Source organism: Megalobrama amblycephala, linkage group LG6 (genome assembly GCF_018812025.1).
Source record: "Megalobrama amblycephala isolate DHTTF-2021 linkage group LG6, ASM1881202v1, whole genome shotgun sequence".
NCBI classification, from domain to species: domain Eukaryota; kingdom Metazoa; phylum Chordata; class Actinopteri; order Cypriniformes; family Xenocyprididae; genus Megalobrama; species Megalobrama amblycephala.
In genome coordinates this window covers 9442860-9462275 of record NC_063049.1, presented here as the reverse complement: position 1 = coordinate 9462275, position 19416 = coordinate 9442860, and the positions used below count along the sequence as shown (strand labels likewise).

The following is a 19416-nucleotide window of genomic DNA, read 5'->3' as shown; positions in this document are numbered from 1 at the left end:
ATTTATAATTGTTATATATATATATATATATATATATATATATATATATATATATATATATTTATACAAATATATGCTTATTTTTTTGTTCTGTTTCGCTTATGCGTACAGTGACGTTTACTGTTCACCGGAAGTAGAATCTTGGAACCTCCAACATAGCTTGTGTGTTCCTGTTGGAGGTCACTTTGCTTTAAAAAGGTAAGTTATGCTGACATTTAACACACAACCAAATTATTTACACCGCTTTGTATGCAGTTTTATCTCTTACACTGGACAATGTATGTGTTTGGCACTGAAAACAGCATCAGAATCGGTGTTTGTTTGCGGTCATTAGCTGCTTAGCTTGTGTTTGTTTGTGTGAATCTGAACACTTCACTGTAAACACGACTGAACAGCTAATCAATGAAACGAAACCACTCGACTACAACTAAACTGCTCAATTGCTATCTCAATATATGTATTTAACCGCCATACATAGGTTTTATCCTACACTTTTAATCACACGTTTGAATGATTCTCTAATGTGACTCACTTGACTCGTTCAGGTGAGTCGAGTGACTCGAACTGGTTGTTTTAGATTATTTAAGTTACTCTCTTCAGTGTGTTGAACGAGAGTGTTTTATTTCTGCATATGTCGCATTAATAATCGTGAGGTGTCTCCAGCAGCAGGCATGGGTGGGGATCACGGACACGGACACGGCAAACTGTCCATGCCGGACTACAGAGTGTGGAAGTGGGAAGGGACGCCGTTGGAGGTGACCCAGCAGAGGCTCGCCCGGAGAGGACTCAGGGACCCCTGGGCCCGGTGAGATGGCAGATATCCGTGTTCTTCCCTGCTAGCTGCTCCTGAACTGTGTGCCTGGAGTCTTCTGTGACATGCAGATGACCTCTGAGTTTAATAATTGATTTTAATCATGCTAATGTTCACAGCTTGATATACAACTCATTTAACACAGTTGTAATTTTTGTGTTTTATTCCACAAATGTTCATTGTTTCAGATCTGAGATTGTAGTCTCGCAACATACAGTGAAAATACACAACTAGATGTTTATTTTATATTTATATATATATATATATATATATATATATATATATATATATATATATATATATATATATACAGTACCAGTCAAAATAATTAGATATTTTTTATTGTATGTTTTTGAAAGAAGTCTCTTCTGCTCAACAATTTAAAATAGCTGTTTTCTATGTGAATGTATGTTAAACTGTAATTTATTCCTGTGATCAAAGCTGAATTTTCAGCATCATTACTCCAGTCTTCAGTGTCACATGATCCTTCGGAAGTCATTCTAATATGATGATTTGATGATCAATAAACATTTATGATTATTATCAATGTTGAGAACAGTTGTGCTGCTTCATATTTCTGTGGAAACTATTATTCAAAATGGTTAAACAGTGAAAAACGGTTTCCACAAAAATATTAAGCTGCAAAAACTAATAATCAAATCATCATATCATGTGACACTGAAGACTGGAGTAATGATGCTGAAAATCCAGCTTTGCATTACATTAGTAAATTATATTTTAACACATATTTACATAGAAAACAGTTATTATAAATTCTAATAATGTTTCAGTTTTTACTAGGGATGTCCCGATCACGTTTTTTTGCCCTCGAGTCCGAGTCATTTGATTTTGAGTATCTACCGATACCGAGTCCCGATCCGATACTTCTATAATACATGAAAAAGAATAAAGAAGAGCGAAAAAAACAGATCCAGGAACAGTGCTTTTCAGGTTTTTCAGGAATCTAACAATCGTTTTCACGTACAGAAAATGGATAAAGTAATCAAATATAAAATATCACTGCATATTATCTTTACTGTATAAAATAAATAAAGATTAATCATTATTGAAGTTACAAAAACTATTCATCATTCAACTATTATTGTGATTTGATTTAATATTGACTCATTTGGATAAATATTAGCTAGGCTACACAAGGTAGGCATTAATTTTTCTCAAGAAAAAAACAACTCACCTAACTTAATGCTGTAAACATACAGAGAGCCCTATCAGCTGGCAGTATTATTTAAAAATAACAATTTAAATATAATGCATTTTTTATTATAATAACAACTTTATTTAATGATATAAGTAAAAATATAATAAAGATGTAATACAGTACACATATCAGCCAAAACAGGTTCTGTGTGAGGGGCTGCTAGCTGACAGCCGTCGGTCATTTCTGAGAGATTTACCTCAGACGAAGGTAAGTGTGAATACATAAATCCATTTTGAAAAACATGTTTACAAGAACATAACATTATACGTCGTTTGATGTTGTAATATTTTTTAATCTGTATTTCTAGCATGTTACATTTACAAGCACCAAAACGGTATTTATTGTTTGAATTTCGTAATAAAATTGACAGAATCTGAGAGCTGAGATTTTTTTCTATCATAAATAACCTGCTCTGTCTAGTCTGTCGGTCTCTGTGTCCTCTTTACTTCGCGATTTTTCTGTGCGTGAGAAAATGGATGTGTGGCGTGAGAGCGTGTGAAAAGCGTCAATTGCGTGTGTCTCACATTTTATTGCATTTGTATTAACGTTAGCTGTTTGAAGAGTAAAAAAAATCCGTGGGTCTTAACGCAATTACAATCGGCAAGTCGGTCGGACTAAAAGGGGAAAAAATAATTAATTGGGTCGGTCCTAAATTGACAGGGTCGGTCGGGTTATGGCAAACAAGAATATTTTTAAGGATGGCCTAATAATTATTTGAAACTTAAGCTTGTGAACATATTAGCAACACAGCTAGTAATGACAGCGTTCGGTTTTATTGTTGTCATCAATTAATACACTTCTTAATTACATTACATTACATTTTTACATTATGTTGTCAATAAATTACCTTTATCGGTAAGTTTTGGCCACTGCCTGACATCATCTACCCATGTTCCCTTTCACCAGACATTTTCTTTAATGAGCAGTATGAACTTTAATTGAAATGTCATTAGAGGGCACCGGCAAGTGTCACACCGTCACACTTCGCAGGCACGCAGTAATGGCGGCGCCCATAGAGTTCGCGGCGGATTTGTGTATATATCCGAGTCCTGATCGGGAGGTAACGTCCGATTCCGATCGAGTCTGAGACCACGTGATCGGGCCCGATTTCCGATCATGTGATCGGATCTGGACATCCCTAGTTTTTACTGCCTTGGTCAGCAGGAGATACTTAAAAAGAATCTTAATTATTCCTGACTTTTGGTCGGCTGGTAATGAAGCATATAGTGGGCAATTAACCCCAGGTCCATCCCTTCATAATATAAGAATGATAAAAACTGGTTAAACTGAACAGAGATTCTCTAAAAGTGCAGGTTTCAGTGCATTTATTCTGATCAGCTTTCACTTTTATCATTTAAGACTTTTTTTTATAACATATTTGTCTATTTGGCTTATAGGGTTAGTTCACCCAAAAATGAAAATTCTGTCATTAATTACTCACCTTCATGTCGTTCCACACCCGTAAGACCTTCATTAATCTTCAGAACACAAATTAAGATATTTTAGTTGAAATCCGATGGCTCAGTGAGGCCTGCATAGCCAGCAATGACATTTCCTCTCTCAAGATCCATTAATGTACTAAAAACATATTTAAATCAGTTCATGTGAGTACAGTGGTTCAATATTAATATTATAAAGCCACAAGAATATTTTTGGAGCACCAAAAAAACTAAATAACAACTTATTTTAGGGCTGCACGATATATTGCACGATATGAAAAATAACATTGAACTTGAATGCGATTATTGCTTAAATGCGATTACTTTTAAAGTCTGTGATTACTTTTTTTATGCGCAGCTTGTCAAAGTATGGCTCCAAATGCTAATCCATTTGAAAGCACTGCGAGTTTGAGTCGCTTATAATGTACATTTGAAAAAGCTACACGCGTCAAAAGACACAAAGCATTTATTATCATCTTGTCCAACAAAAGACAACATTTAATAACATGTTTTTACTCCAAACTCACTTCATCATAACAGTTGAGCGTCCTTCTGTGAGATGATGAGGCTTCTTACACAGAATAAGGCAGTCGTGTGTTTATTAGTCATGTTTAATTAATCAAACGTTTCAATCTTCTGTTTATTCAGCTACAGTGATATGATGTGCGTTATCTTCTTCTGCTACAGGGCATATTTTGAGTTTTTGCGCAAGAGCGCCCTCTGGCTTTCAGATGGAGAAGCATTTTCTACTGATCACAGAGCCGTAAAGCTCTGACAAGCTGTGCATTAAATAATCGCAGCCTTTGCCAAATCACGTGCGATTTTTTCGCGATAAATCATGCAGCCCTAACTTATTTAGTGATGGGCGATTTCAAAACACTGCTTCATGAAGCTTCAGAGCGTTATGAATCAACGTGTCGAATCAGCGGTTCGGAGCGCCAAAGTCACGTGATTTCAGCAGTTTGGCTGTTTGACACGCGATCCGAATCATGATTCGACTTCATGATTTGAAGCTTCCTGAAGCAGTGTTTTGAAATCAGCCATCAATATATAAGTCGTTATTTTGTTTTTTTTGGCACACCAAAAATATTCTCGTGGCTTTATAATATTAATATTGAACCACTGTACTCACATGAACTGATTTAAATATGTTTTTAGTACATTAATGGATCTTGAGAGAGGAAATGTCATTGCTGGCTATGCAGGCCTCACTGAGCCATTGGATTTCAACTAAAATGTCTTAATTTGCATTCCGAAGATTAATGAAGGTCTTACAGGTGTGGAACGACATGAGGGTGAGTAATTAATGACAGAATTTTCATTTTTGGGTGAACTAACCCTTCTAGTAAATTAGGCTTATTTTAATATAAAGCACAGGGCATTATGAAAGGGCTGAAGGATGATTGTTTCTGTTGTTGCAGGAATGAGGCGTGGAGATATACGGGCAGCTTCGGCGTCCCGGTCACCTTCAAAGATGTCCTCCTGCGTGGATTCAGGACGGGGTTCGTAGCGTTCGCGGTGGCTCTGGCAGTGGAGTACGCTTTCTTCCCTCCGAAGAAGTCGGAGCACTGATGGTGTGCTGAACGCTCAGCAGAGACTCTGTGTTTGCTGCAGGTCTGGAGCCTGTCTCTCCATGAAGAAATCAGCCCATGAAGGGCTTCCTAATACATGTTCATTCAGCTTTGTTTCACTTGACCAGTCTGTACAATAAATATAAATTAATTGATTTGGGCTGAGGATTTATTTTTTTTTTTTTTAATTGGATATGGTAGTCAATCGGTATCAGCTGTCATGTTCATTTTTAATGTTATTGTTATCGGCCCGAAAAGAAAATTTGGCCGATACGTTAAAGCTGATAAACAATGGATTATTTCCTTCAGCCGAGACACTTCAGATACACACTGTTCACTATGATGGTTTTTGCTTGAAATATCATTGGAATCACTTCAAAAAGGAAAATACAGTTAAGTTCAACATGTCCAGCGTAAGTCTGTCATATCGGCTACAAAATATTATAATGAGAACATTATAATCGTGTGATTGGGACATGGCTTTTAACCCTTGTGTGGTGTTCATATTTGTGTTATTAAGCCAGTGTTCGTGGGCATTGTTGGGTTTTTAATTCAACACAATCAAACAACTTATGTTAAAATACTCAACAGATGTTTACTTCATCCCAATTACAAGCAATATAAACAGCAGATATGGTTAATATTTGCCCTTTACCTTCGTTAAATCACATTTATGAATTAAAGTGCTACTCTGTTTTTGTTTGTTTTTTTAATAAAATGTAATAGAAAAAAGAAAATCAATTATAATCAGGATATCAGTGGAAAAAAAATCAACAAATTTACAAATGAAGCAAGGTTTTTTCATAACTCTTTTTTTAGTATTTGAACTTCATTAGAAATTTAACCCATTTAGGTCAATTTACACACAACACAAGCTGAACACATACAGTAACCATGTCAGTCTAGACACATTGCCTTTTCACACCAGCCTATACAACACATGAGGGGCAGAGTTTTACTGTGTGTTGCATATGTACTTCTTGCACTTGATGCATGTATATTGTGTTTTATATTGTGGCTCCTTATCACTTTATCAACTGATCAAGATGGCCAAAAGATTTGCTGCTCAGAGGGCCTTGAAATTGATTTTGGAAGAGAGAGAGAGAGAAGCTTTTGATGATGATAGAGGAAGAGGGTTCATAATGTGAAGATCACATTTCTGAAAGTTCAGAGTCTGACTGACTGGATGAGATCAAGCATCAGCTCAAAAGAAGACTTGATGTCCTGCACATGATTGCCATCCGTTTTGGCCCTGGTTACATCCTTATCACATTGGCAGCCATGCGGGGTGGCTCATTTCTTGGGCAAGAATTTCACCATTTTTTGACATCCATATATTTCTTCTCTTGCGAGCAGCTGACAGGCTGGTCCTGTGGCTCGTCTTTGTTTTGGAACTAGCTGATGCTCGATCTCATCCAGTCAGTCAGACTCTGAACTTTCAGAAATGTGATCCTCACATTCTGAAACCTCTTCCTCTACATCCTCAAAAGCTTCTCTCTCTTCCAAAATCAATTGCAAGTGAATCGTTTGGCCATCTTGATCAGCTGTGATAAGGAACCACATTGGCAAAGCTATATTTATTGTGTCCTGCCCCCCAATTTGCAGCTGGTGTAGAGTATGAGAAAATAAAGATTGGTTCCTTTACAGAGGGTGGTGTGTGGGAATGTGAGAGCAGACGGTGTTGGTGCTTGAATTTTGCAACAACATTGCAACCTTGTGCGGGAACTGCAGGGGCAGAAACGCAAAACTCACACTCACACTCACACACACACTCACACACACACACACACACACACACTCACACACACACACACACACACACACACACACACACACACACACACACACACACACACACACTAACAGCAGGCCCAGACAGGAGGAGGACAGAGTGAAGGTTCACAGGACCTACAATTTCCACACTTTTATTAGCCCCGGGTCCAGTGGACCTGAACGTCCTGTGTGTAATATAAATGTGTAGAGTGTGTGGTCAGTGAAAATGTGTTTGATAAACGTTCTTCACAGAAAATGAGTCAAGGCCAATAAGTCTGAGTTTAAAAAAATAATTAATTGTATCATTTTTCTTTTGATCAAAAATGAAAACGGGTTACACATACCCGAACACCATACTGATACTTTTGTTTTTTGTAATCAGGCTCAAAAATTATATACATTCATTTGGATTTCGATTTATCAACCAATATATTGGTTATCGGCTTTCATATTTAAAGAATTATCGGTTATCGGTATCTGCCAAAATTTTCATATGGTGCATCCCTGATTAAGAAACACCAAAATTGAGCTTGAAATGACCAATCAGAGTAAAATATTATTCTTGATGTAAGTATAAATGCCAGTGTCAGGCTATGGATGCTGTTGGCCATCAGTCCAATGATTTCAATGTTACATTTCCTAACCCTAATCTAATCCATTCCCATAAAATCCCCATTCATACCAGTGAAGAAGACTCAACAGAAACAGCTACAGATAAAAAGACATGAAATGAAAGAGGAACTAACATGACATTCCTACTACATTATTGTGTGATGTGGAAGTGATACTGTATCATTTGAATGAAATGACGTATCCTAAATCTCTCTGAATGAGACAACAGACCTACAACTTAGTGTATGAGGAGAGTCACATGGATCCTAATATTCTAATACATCCTGAACTTCTTTAAAGGGGTGGCTGATTATGATTTCACTGTTTTAACTTTAGTTAGTGTGTAATGTTGCTGTTTGATCATAAACAACATCTGCAAAGTTACAACGCTCAAAGTTTAATGCAAAGGGAGATATTTTCTTTTACAGAAATGACTTTTTAAGGACTACAACAAACGTCACATGTGACGACTTGCCCCAAACTAACATGTGTGCTAATGTTGGCTAAATCTCAAGGTTCGCTCAACATAGCATGTCAGCTAAAGTATCAAAAGACACGTTATTGTCTCCTCTATGTTGTGCAAAATAATAATTTTTTAACATTCATACCAAACAAAGTTGTATTGCATAAAATTTAAAGTGCTCTTTTTTTTTTCTTTTTTTTTTTTTTTTACTTTTTAAGCCAAAAAAAAAGAGAAAATTGTGCTAACCTCAGATTAGAGCGATCTTGACCACATGTGAACAGGAAGTTGACTATGGAAGAAGAAGTCACACAAAGTGGCTATTTGATTTTTGAGATAGAGCCTCTAGTTTTGGAGTTATGAAGAGTGTGACAACTTACCCTGCTCTCCCCTAGCTATTACAACCATGACCTTTGTCAGATCTTAAAGCATCAATATGCACTCTTCATTTCTCTGCTAAAAGCACTATTTTTAATGTTTCTGCCAGTAAAGAGAGGAATCATCGACCCCAGGGGGATTCACCATCAACACCAGTCTTATAGTAGATCAGATAATGTCAAAGATGCTTCGGGTACTTTCATTGTGGTGAAGTTTGTTCACTTTCCCTAGTTTGTGTTATTAAAGGTTGAATTTCAACAAGTATACTTTTATACTTTTATACTATAATTTTAAACAAACATAGGTCATTTAAATTTTGCGCAGGTGTGAAATGAATTACGTTAAGGTACATTTCAGCCACTAATCTGGATCAGTGGTTTCCACACACCACTGTCATCATTTCCTCTTTCCGCCATGGAGTTCCTCCTTACTATTAAAGCTGCTATTCATGGCCATAGACTTCATTTCGGCCAAAAGAGCAGCTCTCTCGAGGTAAGCTTCACGGTTTTCATTTTTACTGCTTAATGTTTTAAGTTATTGACTCAATCTCCACACAAACGCGTGGCCGCATAGCGCTTTAGGCGCGTCATCGAAACACTTTATCACGTGACGGTACTAGTTTTTCAACATCCATAGTGATATTACCATAGACAGTAGATATTACACGTCACTACAAGTTTAAAGCTAAAAGTGTGACTAAAGTTATTGTTAATACATTAAAACAGACTGTCATCATAAATAATTAGTCCTACATTAATAGAAAGCGTTAAGATATTTATTTAATACGATTATACTGTGGTATTTTGGCGGAATAACAATGGTATAATAATAATTAATAATAATAATAATAATAATAATAATAATTATAGGATAGACGAATCGTTTTATGAATCATGTTGATTTATGTCATTTGAAGATAAAAATATAAAAAAAAGTTGATGAATGAAATGTATTATCTTATTACAACACGATATTATCCTGCTTGTAATACCTTTTCAAATGAAGTTTGATTGTGAAAATAAGTTATATACGTGTGCACTGTGTATATTTATTATGCATATATAAATACACACACATACATTCAACCTATATTTAAGAAATCTTTACATATATATATTAGCCTATGTATTATTATTATTATTATTATTATATAAAGTGTCCCAATCACCCTGAATATATATATATATATATATATATATATAGGGTGAATTGGAAAAAGTGTCCCAAACAACTTGAATTCACCCTATATATAATTTATATTATATACATTTTTATATGTACATAATAAATATACACAGTACACACATGTATAAACTTTTTATTTTGGATGTGATTGATCATGTTTGACAGCTTTACTCTCAGAATGAATCATCTGTCATCTCTTTTATATACAAAAATACTCTAAAACCCTAAATATCAGTAAATGAACTGCACACCCCGGTTGAGAATGGTGTTATTTCTTCCCTGCAGTCGGTGTTTGTCCTCCTCAGAGTGGTTTTGGAGCAGAATGTCCCTCCTGTCCCACACCATCAGTCAGATCACAGACGAGCTCAGCACAGACGAGTGCCGGAGGATCTCTTACCTGTGCGGCGCTCTGGACACGGAGCGCTTCTCCACAGATCCCAGAGGAACGCTACAGACGGCGCTGAGCCAGACCAGGATGGACTGTGTGTTCCTCATGGAGCTCATTCTGAAGATAAAGCGCTACGATCTCCTGAGAGAAGTGCTGAGCACCAGCAAGAGCTCGGTGGAGGGGATGCTGAAGAACGGCCATGCTGTGTCGGAATACAGGTAACGCTCTCCTGTTCCTCTGGGAAGATCCACCCGTGTTGAGTTTGGGATGCTTCAACCTCTGTGTGTTTGTAGAGCGCTGATGGCTGATGTCAGTGAGGACATGGACTCTGAAGACCTGAAGTCATTGGCCTTCTTACTGAGAGACACTTTACCTAAACAAAAGCTGGAAAACGTCCAGGTATGATGTGCTCAGAGCGATGCTCTTCAGCTTTTTGCGGGATCATGTTTCATGTGTGTATTTTTAACCATTTGCAAAATGCATTTGCAGAGTTTTTTAGACATTGTAGTCGAGTTGGAGAAACTCGACCGGCTCTCTAGTGAGAAGGTGGACTTCATTGAAAGCTGCTTGAGGTCCATTCACAGGACTGATCTGGCTAAAAAGATCAACTGCTACCAGCAGACAGGTAAGAAATACCATCCGGATAACTAGTGGTTTGAGGTTATTGATGTTTTTGTAGATTAAAGTGCCCCAATTATGTTTCCTCTTGTTAGTAATAATGCTGTTTGTGAATGTAAAATATCTGCAAAGTTTTAAAGGTCAAAGTGCAGAAAAATTGAGTTTTTGATTCAGTGATTCTGAACTGCTGAAACGAGTAATTCAGTCTCACTTCCTGCTGAACATACGTAGGTTTGAAACACATTTGCATAAAGCCAGTCTGTGATCTTCATTGGCTGCTGGTGAACTTTGACCCTCAAACACTGTAGTTGTAGCTGAGACTGGAAGAGTTTGGTTCATGTTGTTCATGTCGAGAAGACGCTGTTTTCTGCTGCCAAATCAAATCCACTTTGATGAGATTGATACGGTAAAACTGTTAATGTTCGTATCACTGTGTATCAAGAGCTGAAATTCAGATATGATCATGAGAGTTTGGTTTCTGAGACACACTGTAAGCTCTTGACCAATCACAACAGACTGGGTCATCTGACCAATCAGAGCAGAGCTGCTCTCAGAAAGGCGGGGTTTATAGAGACTGAATCCTTGATCAAACCGTTTCAGGCACTGTGAGAAAAGAGCTGATGATGCAATTGATATTATGAGAAAATTAAAGTGTTTTTTGACTGGATGCAGGTAAACCTGCTGTAGGAGAGAATAAACAAAATTAGGAACCTTTAAAATAGCATAATAGGGGCACTTTAATCATATACCCATACAGTCAGTAGTTGGCCTGTCTCATTCAGAGGGGTTTTTACTACGGGATGTCACTCACATGATACAGTATCACTTCCACATTTCACAGTAACGTACTAGGAATGTCATGTGACATTGTGACACAGTTCCTCTTTCTTTCCGTCGTCTTAACTGTAGTTTCTGTTACGTCATGACGAAATGGAATTTATTAGGTTTGGTTTCCTTTCTTAAAAACTGAACTTTTGCAGCATTAATGAAGAAACCGGAAACGTCACCTCCAGACCACCCGCAGCATTGCAGACCACCACTGGTGAGATTCAGTTCGCCTGCTTTGTCATACTTAACATGTTTTACATTTCTGTTTTACACTTACGTCACTCTCACTGTTCGTGTCCTCCACAGCCACGTAACTCATTTGGTTTTGCATCAGTTTCCTGTAATGTGAGTCCGATGCAAAAATTCTGTGGTGAGTTCACGGAAATACCAGTCAAAAGTTCAGACGATCCTCCTCTTTCTCTACCACTGCTGCACATTTTCCAGTATTAGTAAAGTCACAAAAACAATGGACTAACACAAAAGAACCCTTCGTCTAAAGCACAGTTTATATTCTCTACACTGTAAACAAGATTCGTTGAGAAAAGTTAAAAAGTCAACTTGATGCTTTCAGATTTTCTTAGTATTTGTCATTCACTAAATGTAAAATGCTTAATCTGGCCAATAAGTTTGTGAAGGCAGCTACAGATTCTGTGATGTGAAAGTCCTTGTTCAGACAATTATGTTTACCTAAAATCTGACACAGGCTCATACGGAAGAGGATTAGGGCCAAGCAATAATAAAAAAAAAAAAAAACCATCTTGAGATTAAAGTTGTTAAATTTCAAGAAAAAACTCGTTAAATTTGGAGAAAAAAGTCGTGATAAAATGTTGAGAATAAACTCATTAAATTATGAGAAAGAAGTCGTTAAATTACGAATTTGTTCTCATAATTTAACGACTTTTTTCTCGTAATTTAATGAGTTTATTTTCATAATTTAATGAGTTTATTCTCTCAATTTTATCTCGACTTTTTTCTCGAAATTTAACGACATTTTTCTCATAATTAAACGAATTTGTTATCGTAATTTAACAACTTTTTTCTCGAAATTTAACGAGTTTATTCTCAACATTTTATTTCGACTTTTTTCTTGAAATTCAACAACTTTAATCTTGAGATGGTTTTATTTTTTTATTATTGCTTGGCCCTAATCCTCTTCCGTAGGCTCATATGGAGAAACAACTAACATTTCTTAGAATTTGTGACTCAAATAAACTGGAAAATATGTTTACAGTGTAACTTCCTGACATGCTTTATAAAATGTATATACTATATAAATACATCATTATAATTCTACTGCTTCCCTATTAAATATCATAATTAATTTTATAATTTTTATAGATAAGCAGACAGCAGTGAAGAAAGAACCAGCTAGCTTTAGCTCCGGTTGCCAGGTAATCTTTTTTGTGATGTTTTTATGAAGTTTTTATGATGCATACAGCATGATTTTTCTTCTGAATTATAAATATGTTATCCGATCACATGCTTTAAAGATATACCGTATTTGTTCAATACAAGGAACATCGATGGTTCTTTATGAAACTGTTGAATTTTATTAAAACAAAAGGTTAATTCAATTTTTTTTTTTTTTTGGCCATATGCAAAATACATTCAAAATACTTCCTACAGAGTTCTAGTGTTGTGTACAGATGAGTACATGTTCATTTTGTTCAGTTTATTTAGGTTACTATCAGTATATAGACTGAAATACAGTTTTGCATGTTGGATAATATTTTTATGTTTTCAGACTCCAGATATAAGAGTGTCAGTGTGAATGATTGTTATCAGGTGTGAATGTGAATGTGTTGATGTGATCTCTCTGGTGTCCAGCAGGAGGAGGAAGTGTACAGTATGCAGACGAACCCCAGAGGAGTGTGTTTAATCATTGACTGTGTCGGCACTGAAGGAGGTGAGAAAACACTGCTTTCATCGAGTTTACACAAGTGTTTTTGAAAGAAGATTATGTTCACCAAGGCTGCATTTATTTGATCAAAATACAGTAAAAACAGTTAAATATTAATATGATGTAAAATAGCTGTTTTTCATGTGAGATGGCTTATTTACCAAAACACAACATAATGAGCCATTTGCATTTAGTAATTGTAATGACAAGTAAATTTAGTAGCAAACTATTATCTAACTAGAATGACACAGGAAATATCTACACTGGAAATATCTGTTTGGTGAGATTAGATGACTAGATATAGTTTTAACCCCTTAACTGTCACCCCAATTTTGGAGCATAGACGTGAAAATACACTATCCAAACTTAAATCATTGTAATTCAAGAAAGCACTTCAAAACTGAAAGTATGAAAAATTATAGAACTTTAAATTGAATGTAAATCAAATGTACTGTACTAAAAGAATATATATAAAATATATTTACAAAAACAAAAAACTCTAAAATTAATATAAAATTAAAGCCATACGTCTAACCAAGCTGTGTTCCAAATTTGAAGTTGATATCTCAAAAATTGAAGTTCCCATGAAATTTTGTTTAGGTATTGTTCCAAAAATAGCCAGCAGGTGTCACTAAAATTCCATTGAAACTTTTTTGATGCATTCTCATGTAACAATTTAATAAAATTCTGTCCAAATATCACTTCTATCACAAAACAGACACCAAATATAGAAGCTTGAGATTCAGATCTTTCCGACGATACGTGTTTTGTCAAGATTAGAAAAGTTAAAATACATTTTGTAATATGAAACATGACAGAGCCCACTAGGGGGAGGAGCCCGCTAAAATGAATTAAATGACCGTTTCCATGGTAACGCCTTGTCTAATTTTAAAATGTTTTTTAAGCTTTCGAATGATACCTAATTTTTGATTATTACTAAAATATGTGATACAATACCAGCGGGGTGCTTGGCGCTCTTTTTATTTAAAAATATAAAAGAATAGCAGAGTCCACATGACAACTATAACAATAACAGCACAGAAGTCATTACTATATCGTTGGAATCAATTTCAGAGTAATTTTTTTTCTTTTTTTCCTGCTGATGAATGAATAAAAACAATGACAGCCAGTCAGAATCTTTAAAGGGTTAGTTCACCCAAAAATGAAAATTCTGTCATTTATTACTCACCCTCATGTCGTTCCACACCCGTAAGACCTTCGTTAATCTTCGGACACAAATTAAGATATTTTTGATGAAATCCGATGGCTCAGTGAGTCCTTCATAGCCAGCAATGACATTTCCTCTCTCAAGATCCATTAATGTACTAAAAACATATTTAAATCAGTTCATGTGAGTACAGTGGTTCAATATTAATATTATAAAGCGACGAGAATACTTTTGGTGTGCCAAAAAAAACCTAAATAACTTATTTAGTGATGGCCGATTTCAAAACACTGCTTCAGGAAGCATCGGATCATAAATGAATCAGTGTGTCGAATCTGCTGTTCGGAGCACCAAAGTCACATGATTTCAGCAGTTTGGCGGTTTGACACGTGATCTGAATCATGATTCGACACAAAAGAATCATAACGCACCGAATCTTCATGAAGCAGTGTTTTGAAATCGGCCATCACTAAACAATTTTTTTTTTCGTTATTTTGGTTTTTTTTGGCGCACCAAAAATATTCTCGTGGCTTTATAATATTAATATTGAACCACTGTACTCACATGAACTGATTTAAATATGTTTTTAGTACATTAATGGATCTTGAGAGAGGAAATGTCATTGCTGGCTATGCAGGCCTCACTGAGCCATCGGATTTCAACTAAAATATCTTAATTTGTGTTCCGAAGATTAACGAAGGTCTTATGGGTGTGGAACGGCATGAGGGTGAGTAATAAATGACAGGATTTTCATTTTTGGGTGAACTAACCCTTTAAAGAGCTTGAGCAATCGACACTATGCTGTGGACGCTAATATAGTTATAGTTATATTTAAAGTTATCACTCTTGGTGTGAACGGGACTTTACACGCTTAAAAATAAAATAGGTTTTCACTGTGATTTCTGGATCCCCAAAGAACCTGATCAGAGATCAGTTCTTGAAAGAACCATTTTTTCAACACTTTAAAAATCTAAAGAATCTTTTGTAGAATGGAAAGATTCCATGGATGTTAAAGGTTCTTCATGGAACCTTCACTGCACTTTATTTTTGAGAGTGTTGTAGTGAAATGACTTCTGTTGTCGTTACAGATCAGCTGGAGCAAACCTTTAAGGCCTTACACTTCCATGTGATCGTACACAAGCTTCTGAGTGTGAGAGACATGCTGTCCACACTGAGGGAAGCGGCCCGACAGCGAGGACACTACAGGGCGTCTGCGTTCGTCTGCTGCATTATTAGCCGAAGCCGCTCCTCGGATCTGCTGGCCACTGACTCTCACGCTCCAGGACTGAGTCTGGACACCGTCAGGCGCCTCTTCGCCTCAGACTCCTGCCCTGGCCTGGCAGGCAAGCCCAAACTCTTCTTCATCCAGAGCTATGAGGTCTGTGAGGGCTGTGTTGGGTGTGGAGGTCAGGAGGACGGAGAGCTGGAGGCAGACGGGCCCGTGTCCTCGTGCCGGCCGAGGACTGTCCCGGCGGACGCTGATGTCTTCTGGAGTCAGTGCGAGACTAAAGCGAAGCAGCTGGAGATGCCAAACCACCAGTCTGTGTACCTGCGGGCCCTGAGATCCTCCCTGACTGAAGGACAGAAGAGGTAAGACACTTGATAGCAGACTATTACAGTCTTGTCTTCTCTATTGTGATGTATATCCGAGTTAAACTGGATCTCTTACTTGTTCACTAGATTCTTTATCATTCTCCATTAAGATTTATGTATTACTAATGGCTTTTTTTCTTGTTTCAGGAGGACTCATTTGGTAGACATGCACATGGCAGTGAATCGGGCCGTATACGAACACAATAGCAAATCTGCCGAATCATCGTACTTAATAAATCTGAGACACACTCTCAGGAAGAATGTGTATCTGTCATGATTGTGTCATTAACCCTTACGTTTAAGTGAAGGTTGATGATTATGCCTGAACATCTGATGTTTGAGTGATGAATATGAATTGTATCAATTATGGTTTGCAATATGTCAGTATATCTCAGGTTGTCATTGTAGTGTCGTATATTGTCCACATGTGGGCAGTGTCATACAGCTTTGGCAGTGAACTTTACTACTGCTTGTGTTAAAACAAGTTAACATTTGCTTTGTTTTTACACTTATTTAAATAATTTAATTGAATAAATTATTTGTTTAAATTGGTAAAGTTCCAAACAATGATAAACTATGCTTCGACTGACTTGAACTGACAGGAAACTACTTCTCATCTCATTATCAAAGTTACATCATTTATAACCATAAATGGAGACCTGTGATTTTATTTATTTATTTTTTTAGATGTGAATGTTTACATTGTTTTGTTTTACAATTATATAAGGTGCCAATATTTCAGTTGTGTTACATGTGTATTTATTGTCATAAATAAATTGCAATATTTCATTCTTTCAGTACAATATTTCCATTTCAGTTTTTATATTTATTACTATTAGTTTTTACAAATTACATACATTTTCCATCTTTTTATTGTCAACCAAAATATAGTATGTTTAGTTTACTTTTTAAATAGTTATGTTTTCTTCATTAGGATGCATTTGGGCCTGTTAATGTGTCTCCAACTCCTCCTTGCAGAATTAGCAAATATGCAAATTTTAACTGAAACAATAAGACTTGAAGTCATGTCTACATCTCATGAGTCAACCCTGTTACCATCATAACCTCGTCATAATAACATGGCCAAGATGTAAACTCTTCTCTTATATTTTAAATGTGTCAGTAGGGATGATCTATAATATTTAACCCTGTTACCATCATAACCGCTGTCATAATAACATGGTCAAGATATAAACTCCTCTATTATATATTAAATGTGTCAGTAGGGGATGATCTTTAATATTTAACCCTGTTACCATCATAACCTCTGTCATAATAACATGGTCAAGATATAAACTCCTCTATTATATATTAAATGTGTCAGTAGGGGATGATCTTTAATATTTAACCCTGTTACCATCATAACCTCTGTCATAATAACATGGTCTAGATATAAACTCCTCATATATATTAAATGTGTCAGTAGGGGGTGATCTTTAATATTCAACCCTGTTACCATCATAACCTCTGTCATAATAACATGGTCTAGATATAAACTCCTCATATATATTAAATGTGTCAGTAGGGGGTGATCTTTAATATTCAACCCTGTTACCATCATAACCTCTGTCATAATAACATGGTCTAGATATAAACTCCTCATATATATTAAATGTGTCAGTAGGGGGTGATCTTTAATATTCAACCCTGTTACCATCATAACCTCTGTCATAATAACATGGTCAAGATATAAACTCCTCCATTATATATTAAATGTCTCAGTAGGGGGTGATCTTTAATATTCAACCCTGTTACCATCATGACCTCTGTCATAATAACACGGTCAAGATGTAAACTCTTTTCTCATATTTTAAATGTGTCAGTAGGGGGTGATCTTTAATATTCAACCCTGTTACCATCATAACCTCGTCATAATAACATGGCCAAGATGTAAACTCTTCTCTTATATTTTAAATGTGTCAGTAGGGATGATCTATAATATTTAACCCTGTTACCATCATAACCGCTGTCATAATAACATGGTCAAGATATAAACTCCTCTATTATATATTAAATGTGTCAGTAGGGGATGATCTTTAATATTTAACCCTGTTACCATCATAACCTCTGTCATAATAACATGGTCTAGATATAAACTCCTCATATATATTAAATGTGTCAGTAGGGGTGATCTTTAATATTCAACCCTGTTACCATCATAACCTCTGTCATAATAACATGGTCTAGATATAAACTCCTCATATATATTAAATGTGTCAGTAGGGGGTGATCTTTAATATTCAACCCTGTTACCATCATAACCTCTGTCATAATAACATGGTCAAGATATAAACTCCTCATATATATTAAATGTGTCAGTAGGGGGTGATCTTTAATATTCAACCCTGTTACCATCATAACCTCTGTCATAATAACATGGTCAAGATATAAACTCCTCCATTATATATTAAATGTCTCAGTAGGGGGTGATCTTTAATATTCAACCCTGTTACCATCATGACCTCTGTCATAATAACACGGTCAAGATGTAAACTCTTTTCTCATATTTTAAATGTGTCAGTAGGGGGTGATCTTTAATATTCAACCCTGTTACCATCATAAACTCTGTCATAATAACATGGTCAAGATATAAACTCCTCATATATATTAAATGTGTCAGTAGGGGTGATCTTTAATATTCAACCCTGTTACCATCATAACCTCTGTCATAATAACATGGTCTAGATATAAACTCCTCATATATATTAAATGTGTCAGTAGGGGGTGATCTTTAATATTTAACCCTGTTATCATCATAACCTCTGTCATAATAACATGGCCAAGATGTAAACTCTTCTCTCATATTTTAAATGTGTCAGTAGGGATGATCTTTAATATTCAACCCTGTTACCATCATAACCTCTGTCATAATAACAAGGTAAAGATATAAACTCCTCTCTTATATTTTAAATGTGTCAGTAGGGATGATCTATAATATTCAACCCTGTTACCATCAAAACCTCCGTCATAATAACATGGCCAAGATGTAAACTCTTCTCTCATATTTTAAATGTGTCAGTAGGGATGATCTTTAATATTCAACCCTGTTACCATCATAACCTCTGTCATAATAACAAGGTAAAGATATAAACTCTTCTCTTATATATTAAATGTGTCAGTAGGGATGATCTATAATATTCAACCCTGTTACCATCATAACCTCTGTCATAATAACAAGGTAAAGATATAAACTCTTCTCTTATATTTTAAATGTGTCAGTAGGGATGATCTATAATATTCAACCCTGTTACCATCACAACCTCTGTCATAATAACAAGGTAAAGATATAAACTCCTCTCTTATATTTTAAATGTGTCAGTAGGGATGATCTATAATATTCAACCCTGTTACCATCACAACCTCTGTCATAATAACATGGCCAAGATATAAACTCCTCTCTTATATTTGAAATGTGTCAGTAGGGATGATCTTTAATATTCAACCCTGTTATCATCATAACCGCTGTCATAATAACA

The 19416-nt window shown here is 35.8% G+C and overlaps 2 protein-coding genes across 5 annotated transcripts; both read left to right on the top strand.

The window, feature by feature from the left end:
* The first annotated feature begins 67 nt into the window (after window positions 1-67).
* Window positions 68-5195, top strand: ndufb3 (NADH:ubiquinone oxidoreductase subunit B3). 3 transcript variants are annotated; one of them, XM_048192872.1, is made up of 3 exons: window positions 68-198; window positions 664-805; window positions 4891-5195. In XM_048192872.1, the coding sequence occupies exons 2-3, from the start codon at window positions 672-674 to the stop codon at window positions 5039-5041; spliced, it is 285 nt and encodes a 94-aa protein (XP_048048829.1). In that variant the 5' UTR covers window positions 68-198; window positions 664-671; the 3' UTR covers window positions 5042-5195. The 3 variants fall into 3 exon arrangements, with proteins under 3 accessions (XP_048048829.1, XP_048048831.1, XP_048048828.1); XM_048192874.1 differs by having other exon boundaries at window positions 77-198; window positions 667-805; XM_048192871.1 differs by having other exon boundaries at window positions 163-198; window positions 647-805.
* Window positions 5196-8598: 3403 nt separating this feature from the next.
* LOC125269848 (CASP8 and FADD-like apoptosis regulator) lies at window positions 8599-16740 on the top strand. Of its 2 annotated transcripts, none has more exons than XM_048192870.1 (10): window positions 8599-8755; window positions 9734-10054; window positions 10130-10235; window positions 10326-10461; window positions 11435-11496; window positions 11589-11652; window positions 12621-12673; window positions 13113-13188; window positions 15436-15937; window positions 16088-16740. In XM_048192870.1, the coding sequence occupies exons 1-10, from the start codon at window positions 8712-8714 to the stop codon at window positions 16215-16217; spliced, it is 1494 nt and encodes a 497-aa protein (XP_048048827.1). In that variant the 5' UTR covers window positions 8599-8711; the 3' UTR covers window positions 16218-16740. The 2 variants fall into 2 exon arrangements, with proteins under 2 accessions (XP_048048827.1, XP_048048826.1); XM_048192869.1 differs by having other exon boundaries at window positions 13110-13188.
* The last annotated feature ends 2676 nt before the right edge of the window (window positions 16741-19416 follow it).